At 40.7% G+C, this 10,258-nt stretch overlaps 1 protein-coding gene across 1 annotated transcript in view; it reads right to left on the bottom strand.

Annotated features, from left to right (window-relative positions):
* Positions 1-489: 489 nt before the first annotated feature.
* The window catches only part of dpf1 (double PHD fingers 1), a 49,257-nt gene continuing 39,488 nt past the window's right edge, over positions 490-10,258 (bottom strand). The window contains exons 11-13 of the mRNA XM_085380636.1: positions 7,941-8,053; positions 7,230-7,311; positions 490-6,345 (exon numbers count right to left, since the gene is read on the bottom strand). Coding sequence (XP_085236762.1) covers positions 6,275-6,345; positions 7,230-7,311; positions 7,941-8,053 — 266 coding nt within the window. The 3' untranslated portion in view covers positions 490-6,274. The remainder of the gene's footprint in view (positions 6,346-7,229; positions 7,312-7,940; positions 8,054-10,258) is intronic.

Genomic DNA, 10,258 nt, shown 5'->3' with positions numbered 1-10,258 from the left:
CTTCAAAGGCATTTTTACCCCTTTTTGAAACACATGAAAAGGCACCTTATATTTTTTTTTAAAAAGAGACACGTGTTTTCTAGCTAAAACTATGCAATTACATTCTCTTCTGAAGACTGAAAAAGGAAAGGAAGAAATAGGAGCGGGAGAAAAAAATGGTCGACATTGGCCTCAGCTTCAAGCCCATAAGTATGTGCATGTGAGAGAAGAAGTCCGTGGACTAGTCCTCCCCACCTAAGGAAAAAAAAAAAAGACAGACTTGTAAGCTGCCCTAGTTGGCAGCAATACAGACGAGCAGACAGACAGACTGACTACTGTCCAAGAACACACAAATATTCAGCGATTTACACCACAGGAACTGGAGCAAATAATGCAAACACACACACGGCACACACAAAAGGTACAGCTCATTTTTCAATCTCATCTTTTTAATGGAAAAAAATGAGTCGAGGGAAGAGAGAAAAAACTGGGTAAATTGAGAAAGCCGAATGAATTCACAGAAAATGACTGACAGCAGTGATGACAGCAATGCGGTCACGGTCCACATTTCAAAGCATTCCCAGGTACCAGACGGAAGAGGAGGAGAAGAAAGAGAGGGAGGAAAAGAGGAGGGCGGTTAAAAAAATGTCCAAGAAGATTGCATCTTCCTCTCGAGGTAAAAAATACAAATTAAAAACTTGTCTTTATCCAGTGTTGTTTACAACAGACAGTCACATTGGAAAACAAAAAATGCAAAGATTGAAAATGAAAAGTGCACCCGCACTCACACGCATACATACTTACAATTAGTTTCTTATTTTTGGGAAAACAAAAACAAAAACAAATAAAACAACAAAAAAAGTGCAAGCAAGATCACAGAACAACAATTTACAACAGAGGCCTAGAGTTGCCCAAAGGCTCAACCCTCTGACTGAGCCACCAACAGCCTGAAATGATGGTGGAAGGAGGAGATGGGGGTAATGGCATCAACTTGAGACCTGGAGGCTCCTGGTGTGGCTTTGTTGGACCCCACATCCCCACCCTTACACCACCATCGCTTTGCTTCATCCATTTGTACAGAGAGAAGGCTCAAGTTTCATTAAACTTTCCAAAGACCCAACAGGGCTTCCCCACCCACCCCAGATAGTACAATCAAAGTTAGTTTGACTCCACCATGCTTCTCCTTTTAAGTGCCAGCAAAGCTCCAAATATAAAGGCTTTTCAGTCACAATGACATCATCATTATCATCCAAATCCCAAACATTTCCATTATATTTAATCTAACAATCACCATTAAATATTTCCACTTCATCATCAAACTATTTCCACACAGACATGCTTCAAGTCTAGGTGTTAGCTCTGATTTGTAAATGGAAATAAACATTTCTTTTTATTGGTTGCTAGTGATTTTGTCGGCAAATGTAACACTAATTTAACACACCATAAAGTCATACAGTATAATCCGAGTGCCTTGCGTGAAATGTGTACACTCAAGTGCACTTTAGTTATAATCTGTACTCAACATTACAATCCTCAAGCAGTGTTGTGCCATGCAACTGGTTCCACTGAGAAGAAAATGTCTGCAGAATAATAAGTAACACACTATTTTGGTTCGATTTGCTTCTTTCTTTTTTTTTCTTCACTGACCTTCTGTGGATATACGCTTACACTCATACACACACATGTACTCACATATATAGAAACACGCACTCACACACAGAGGCATAAACGCACTTGGAGAGCAAATGTAGCCACGCTGTGCAAAATGTAAAATTATTTTTTTTAAAGTTACAGAACCAAACAAGCAAACAAACAGGAACTGAACATAAGTTAAAGGTTTTAGTCGTCGTTATTTAAAAATGCATTACCGACTTTATCAAAATATGAGTCATTCATGCAAAGTTGAATTGAATTGAGGGGGTAGTACAGTATTTGCACCTACTGCCCGTCTGCATCAGATGGCAAACACGAGTACAGTTCAGATACATTCTAGCGAGCCATCTGATCCTGTGAATTTCCTTTCAGAGACATGATGCAGCATTAAAATGAGACGTTCATTCAAGCCGAAGCTGGCTGAGTCTGAGCCGTTTCATACTCTTACCTGTACACAAAAATATGAAACACTGTGTAAAATGGCAATTTGTTGCCCTTAATTCAATCCCCATATTTACAGGTATTGTCTCCAAACTCAAACCTCACATCCGCACTAATAAATCATTTAGAAATGTCCCCATAAATCAGCACTCGTACTTCACCTGTCTTCTAAAAATGCTTGTTAAGTTGCCATGAGAAACCCAGTTAAACTGGTTGAGGACACTATAACGGGTCATTTCAATAAGAGAAAAATAAAAGATATCTTTTCAGTGAAAGCCCATAAAGATGCATGCTGGCTGACCATTTAAACCCACGTTTCTCCACACTTACACCAGATTCTTTAGCGCAGACTAGCAGTGTTAGCATAACTTCTACAACAACATATTTTTCTTATCAACCCCAAAAAACAGAAAAAGAAACAAATCAGATGGCTTCACAGAGGCTGTCATATGTCATTTGAATGTATACATGTTAACAAATGTCCAATACAGTTTAATTTATTTATATTTTGGTGACACTGTCTCTCTTTTAGACAGGTTTGATCTTGAAAGAGCAACCTGATTGAGTATTGCTCTATGCTAGCAACACAGAGCTTAGCATATCCGCTAATGTAAAATCAATGACCCCTTAACATTATTCTCTGGTGATCATTGTGCTGATAATGGCAAAGACTGTGAGAGAATTAAGTACTCACATAAAAATCTATTTATGCGAAGCTAAAGGTGGAATACAGTTTTATAAAGACAACACCTCTTAAGGGGTGTAGTCTGTAATCAGGATTGCAACTATTATTTATTACAAATTTTTACTTATCTGATAAAAGAGAAGTTAGAGTGATGGGAACAATGACTGTAGAAACGTTTTCTGTAGTCATTGGATGGGACAGTTAGCTTAATCTCAAGACTGGGGAAACTACGGGGGCCCTGAGAGGTCAAATAAACTGCAACTTAAGAAAACACCAGAAAACAGAAAAATGTTTCAAAAGCACACAAAATACAATGGCAGTGTTTTGGGGGAGACATTAACCAAAACCTGTAAAGGACTCCACAAAGAGACAGACACTTAAATGAAGCTAAGGATTCATCTGTGTTACGTTTCGTTCAGGAGAAAAAGATACAAAATTTGTTTTAATTGTGTGACTTACCAAATACTGTAGATACACACAAAAAATACTTGTGTTTCATTCATTATATCTTGTTTGGTTTTTTTTTTTAGTTTTTTCTTTTTTTTCTTTTAACTGTATTCTATTTAACCTTTGTTGTATTTTTTGAAAAACACTTTCAAAATATTGAAATATATTTTGAAAAAGGGTGGAGTGCCCACTCCAGGTCAGGGACTAGACCCTGCCCCAAGTGGAGGAGTTTAAGTATCTCGGGGTCTTGTTCACGAGTGATGGGAGAAGGGAGCGGGAGATCGACAGACAGATTGGTGCAGCAGCTGCAGTGATGCGGACGCTGTACCACAGCGGTCCCCAACCCCCGGGCCTCGGACCGGTAACGGTCCGTGAGTCGTTTGGTACCGGGCCGCGAGAGTTGAGGCTCAGATGTGAAATGTCTGGTTTTCAGGGTTTTTATCGGTTTTCAGCGTTATTTTGTTATCGTTTTTATTGTTAACTCGGTTTTCCTGGGTCTTTTCACGTGTGTTATGAATAAATCTTCTTTTTTCGGTACCGGTACTAGTTTTATTTTGTTGTATTTATCCGCGACACCTTAAAGGCCGGTCCGTGAAAATATTGTCGGGCATAAACCGGTCCGTGGCACAAAAAAAGTTGGGGACCGCTGCTGTACTGGTCTGTTGTGGTGAAGAGAGAGCTGAGTGTAAAAGCGAAGCTCTCAATTTACCGTACAATCTACGTCCCTACCCTCACCTATGGTCACAAGCTGTGGGTAGTGACCGAAAAAACGAGATCACAAATACAAGGCCAGCCACCCTTCGGAGGAAGGGTGGCTCAGAGTAGAGCCGCTGCTCCTCCACATCGAAAGGAGCCAGTTGAGGTGGTTCGGGCATCTGACAAGGATGCCCCCTGGGCACCTCCTGGGTAAGGTTTTCCAGGCATGTCCCACCAGGAAGAGGCCCCGGGGCAGACCCAGGACACACTGGAGAGATTATATCTCTCGGCTGGCCTGGGAACGCTTTGGTGTTCATAAGCCATAGGAGGTGGCTGGGGAGAGGGAGGTCTGGGCTTCTCTGCTTGGGCTGCTGCCCCCGCGACCCGACCTTGGATAAGCGGAAGAAAATGGATGGATGTATTTTTCTATTTCTATTGTGTTTTATTCATCATCAGTTTTGTTTTGTGTGCTATTACAGCATTTTAGTATTTGTTGGTGTTATTTTTCTTAGCTACAGTGCATTTGACCTCTCAGGGCCACTGTAAGAAACAGTTTTCCTGGCCGTATGTCTGTGTAGGGTTTCACTCAAACAGGTAATGTTAGTCTAAGACCCTTGAATCAAGGGTGGCTGGACTTCTTTACGTTTTTTGAAGATGTTTCACCTCTCATCCTGGCTACCAGCACCTCTAATGTTTATGGATTAACGTGTAATATAAAACAAAAGGTTGTAAATGATAAAAATGATGATCTTCAGTGTGGGTTATGTGCCATACTATTCATTTCTTCCATACTTTCCAGAGTCACTACAAGATGAACTCTGGCATATAAGCCACGGTGAAATGATGAAACAATTCCTTTAACACTTTCTTTTTGTCTTCACTCTGTCAGAATACCTGGACGAGAAAATGCCGACTTTCCTTACATCCACTTGACCTCTGCTACTCAGATCCTCGCACAGATCCTGCCTAGCTTGGAAATGGCTACAATTATTGTAGTTTTCAAATAAAGTCCCACAAACAGACATGCACACACACACATACACACTAACACACACCCAGTTTGGCCAAAAGAGTTCATATTACAAACACATTATTGCGAATTAAGTGTGCTTTCTCTTCGATTTCAATTACAAGTTTTGAAAAAACAACTGAAACAACAACATGCGAATGAAAAAGAAATTAAAAAAAGGAATCATTAAAAAATACGTTTTTTTGGCCTCCGCATAGGCCAGACAAAGATCTGCATTGTCCACACATTGATCCTACATTCTTAACACACAGATAATACACACCAAGCACCAGGAGCGTTTTAGTCTCGCATTGGCTTCACAGTCATTGTTTCATCGAGGGAAAGGGCGAACAAAGGTCAGGTAAAGGATTTGTGAGGGACGCTAAGCCTAAATTGTATTTTTAAATACATCGTTTGATCAGAGATAGTTGATTAAGAGAAAAATCCTTCTCTCCTTTAATCAGAGGATCACATCCGCACACTAAAAACCACCGGTGTCAATCCCAAAATGCATCATTAATTTTGTGGAAAAACCCCATGCAACGAGAGAGGACAGGGTGAGGTCAAAGATGGTCTGAGTTCCTGACCAGAGACTCCGACGTGTCCGGCGAGGGTGAGGTTTTATGAGCGCGTAGATGGAGAATCAGTCGAAATTCTGTACAATTCACTCTGCCTTTAAAAAACTGCATGGAGCAGGAAACCCTGCAGACAAATAATGGAGCAGAGTTCAGTGTCTCAGCTCTGCCGTGCACGGTAAAGGACAGAGGGAGTAAATGAAATTTTGATTGGGTGTATATTTCACAGTTGACTAACACTGAAACATACTGCTCCATGGTTATCCAGGGTCTTCAATGCCCTGTCCTCTGCCTAACACCTATCCATCTTATTAATTCTCGCTCACTACTTGACTGAGTTGCAGCTGAAGATCATTAGGGCTCATCCGAGGGCCCTTATGAGGGTTCCTGTGGAGTAGTATGCCTCAGAAGTGCCCTTGGCAGGCTGAAGTGTGTGTCTTGCTAGCAAACTTATTGCCAGCTGATGAATTCCTCTGTTGAGACAGAGCAAGAATGAAGGGAGGGGGGATTCAGGTCAAGCACAACAGGGAATTCGAGTGACCAAAATAAATAAATAAACGGGGCGGAGGTTGGCTCGCCACTGGAAAGACGTTTCGGGAATATGCATCGCCGTGGTTGCTGTGTGCTCAGTCGTGTCAAAGGTCGCGGGGACAGAACGTAGAGAGAGTAGCGGCGAGCAGATCAGAAGAGGAGAGGGGGGGTAGCCTCTGAGGCACAGTGAGGGGGGTTACGGAGAAGTGGTTTTGGGAGAGGATGAAGGGCCAAGAGGAAGAGGCGCAGCTCAGCAGATTAAGTGAGGGTGATGTAGGCTGAGGCCTTCTCCTTCAGTTGTCTTAGACACAGATGACAGCTCCAGCTCCCTGTACAACACACACACACACAGATTGGGAGTTCAATCACTGCTATTGTAAAGCCTTGTGGATTAATCCCTCATTTCACACAGAGCGTTAAGTAACACTGTAAATTAAAGCTCCGTGTTTAAACACCACACGCTGTGCCTGTGGTTTGTGGGTGCAGAGGATCTGACAAGTAGTTTGGTTTGGATTCCGGCTCAGGATTTGTGACATTAATTAAACATAAAGTCGAGACAGATGCTGAAATGTTCTCCTCAACCTTAACGCTTCAAAGTGAACCCAGACTAAAAGTGGTACACAAATATAAGTTTATCATCGACGCGTGTGCGAAGACCCGAAATTAACTGACTGCTGCTGAATTTTAAAAAATATTTTCCTGTAAATCGAAAGCATCGCATGTGTGGGCAGAGCTTGACACTGTTAGTGCGTGTTGAACACAAGTGGCACCGCTACTGTATGTTCAGCCAAGTGACACTTTTGCCATGGAAACAGATTATCTTTCTACTACTCATTTCCATGACAACGCCATCAAACATTTTGAGGCAGCCATCTTATGTGGCAAATGACAGTTTGATTTAAACAGAAGTACCTTCTCCATTTCTGTAATCGCAGTCACGGTATTTTAGACCGCCGTATTCAGATTAAAACATTCATTCAAAAAAGAAAAAGAAAAAAAAGAAAAGAGTCCTGAGGGTCATATTCTTTAAAAATGCCTTAAAAATCAGCACGACTGCTCTGACTGCAGGTTTCACTCTCCTCATTCTACCTACAGCACAGATAGTTCCATGTCTCTGTAATGATAAAAATGTTGTCGTGGTTGTGGAAAGTTGTGAAGTCTGATAAAAATGAGGATGCGGTACATTGTGTAGCTTTGCGGCGTGCATGCGTACCCTCTGGCGGCTCAGACATCGGAGGGCTCAGACAGTACATGTGATAGCCTCTGTCACAATCGTCACAGAACAACAGCTGGTCCTGCAAAAGAAGAGAATTAGTGTCGTTAATCACACGTGCGCACGGTCTTGAAATCAAAGCCGAGGACTGCAGCGGCAAAACATAGTGTGTGTAGTGCTTTAACAATGATTTTGTATTTATATAATCAAGCGACTGGGGTGTGATGAATATGTCCCTGGTTGTTTTTTTTTTTAATTTCATATTCATAACTTCAACCTTTGTTGTGGCAGGCGGTAAAAAGCTCAACAGGATCAACAACTCTCTTTCTTTGTTGTATGTACACTAGATGCTTTAACCAGCACTTTGAGTCCTGCATTGCAGTCTGTGTAAATTTAAGCACCTTCAAAAAAATCTGCACTTCTGGAAGGGTTTTCAGTAAAATTTGTTTGATCTCAGTAAATTGTGGGCAGCACTATAACACCATCCTTCAGCCGTGCACTGTCTTCATGCACTCAAGTATTTGAGCCAGACATCGGCCTCGGATAACTACAAAAATAAATATCAGCAGTATTCACTTATACCTGCTCTGCCTAAGTTTTTCTGGCATTATGTATGAGCTGTACATGTGTGTGTGTGTATGTTTGTGTGTGTGTGTGTGCGTGCAGCCACATGTGCTTAGATTTAACGTGTAGTAGAAAGTAAGAGCCTACGTCGTTCTCAGAGGTGCCACACAGGCTGCAGGACTTGCACTCGATGCACTGCCAGCGATAAGTCCTCACCGCAGCTGTCATGTTCACTGTGAACTGCAGACAGGACGGGTGGCCTGGGTGCACACACACAAACACACATACACACACACGCGCGCGCACAGGCACACAGGCACACAGACACGCGTTCACTATTTCTGTCTGTATTTTGAGGACAGTCATCCAGCTGTTTCTTCCAGCTGTAAATTCATTTGCTTCATTCAGGTGATCTGTTTGAGGAGAACTTAGCAGGTATTTTGCAAGCGACTGAATGCTTGCTTGGTTGCCGCTCCCCCCTGCATATTTATGAAGAATGTAAATACGGTCTTGATAATAACCACAATTATTGGCATGTGAATTAATCCATATAGTTGCTTTAACTTGGTCTTAGACATAGACTGTATATAAAAGATGGGCAGAGCTTTTGGGTCTGAAAAATGAAGCTAGAAGTGCCTTAAACCTGCATTATTTCTAACTGTCAGCAAGAAGGACGTCAACTCCATAGAAGTCTATGAGAAAATGAGCCGACTTCTCAGTTGATTTTGACCACATGATCTTCTCAGCCACTAATTTCAAGTCTTCATCAGTACTGTTTAGAGTAAACTTGTTGATAAACCTTCAGGTTTTCAGTTATACTCCTTGCTTGTTCCAAGTGTGGTTGTCCTAAAACACATATATAAAGGCAGTTTTTCAGGAAGTACAATTTAGTTCAAGTAGTTTAGTTTAGTTTCTGTGTTTTTTAACTCGCCACAGCTAACAATGTCTTGGTGCTTTATGGATGCACCTTGCTAACCAAGATTGCCAGCTAGCCTTAGATGATCAGCTCTTTGTGTTGGTAAGATTATCAGGATATACCCAGTGGCTACATTCAGCTTTTATATAGAACCCGCTGCCCTAGTTAAATAAAATGACAGGGAAGTAATAACAGTTTTCATAAACTGAAGTCCACATTTCAGTCATTTGGAAAACAAACTCTCTCTTCTTTTCTGCAGTTATTTGAATTTTTCCTGATATTTACTGTTACATGATTATGAAAATATAAATGTTATGTCATCCACACTTTCTGACCTTCCAGTTATGAAGGACCATACCAGTGTCTTGCATGCACTAGCCCAATCACTACAAATCACATAAACCCTTTTTTTCTGTCCTTTTTATTTTTCAAACATAAATGTGAGAAGAAAAAAATATGTAGTACATGCAGTCAAATTATAAGTACACATTCTGCACCACTGCACCATCTGCTTTTATACAGATAACCGAAATGTACAAACACATCTCACACCAAAAAAAATGAGCCTTATAATAAAAAAACAAAAATACAAGCACATTAAAACAAATACGTTCTCTACTCTCTCCACTAAAATAAACGCTCCTTGCTATTCACAGTCAAAATACATGCTAGGAGGGGGGTCGTTCTCTCATCAAATCAGATTCTTCGTATCAAAGGAAAGAGGAAACAGACAATCATTATAATATCACACTTGGATGATGCACAAAAAGCTAGTGTTGAAGGCAGAACATAATATTCTAAACACTTTTGTGTTTTCTTGCCAGACAAGAAGGTCACATTGAGATGACATTTTATTGGTTCCATTCATATTTCAGTGCCAGCAAAATATCTGCATGAACCGCAGAGCAGAGTGTTGTGATCAGCAGAAATGACCACATTAAATTTGTAGAATAAGAGCTTCAGTTATACACAACATAATGTGTGTTGATGTGCCTCATAATGCACATCAACTTTCCACGCCTTTATACAAAAGTTTCCTCTATTTCTGGTTATGGACGTCAGCAAAAACCTTTTACCAACCATATTTGTTGCTCATTATAACCCATGAAGAATCAGCTTCTTTAAAAAATCCAATCATTATTAGGTTTTGTTGTTTTAATGAATACATTTGAATTGCATGAATGCAGTTAGCCCTGATTTGTAAGTCGGGATAAAAATGTGATTAGGAATGAGAAACTGTCTGAGAACAATTTACATTACAGCCACCATTTCCCAAAACACATCATGTTGCTTAAGTTGTTTGCTTTCAATGTATTTTCTGGTTTCCAGAGAGCCACTCTTTTCCATCAATTTGCATACAGCGTTCAACTTCCAGTGACTTATAATCATGAGATATTACATCAAAGAGAAAGGCAATAATCTGCTATTATTTAACCACAGTTAGTTTTGGCTAGTGATGCTGTTGTTTTCTCATTGCATCATTGTTTACCATCATTATAAGAGGTAATGTGCTCTTTTCACAGCTAAACTTGTGGTCAGAAGCATGAAT

This window comes from Rhamphochromis longiceps, linkage group LG14 (genome assembly GCF_057381845.1).
Source record: "Rhamphochromis longiceps isolate RC_006_pf linkage group LG14, R_longiceps_female_GT1.1, whole genome shotgun sequence".
Lineage (NCBI taxonomy): Eukaryota > Metazoa > Chordata > Actinopteri > Cichliformes > Cichlidae > Rhamphochromis > Rhamphochromis longiceps.
This window is presented reverse-complemented; position numbering and strand designations above follow the sequence as displayed.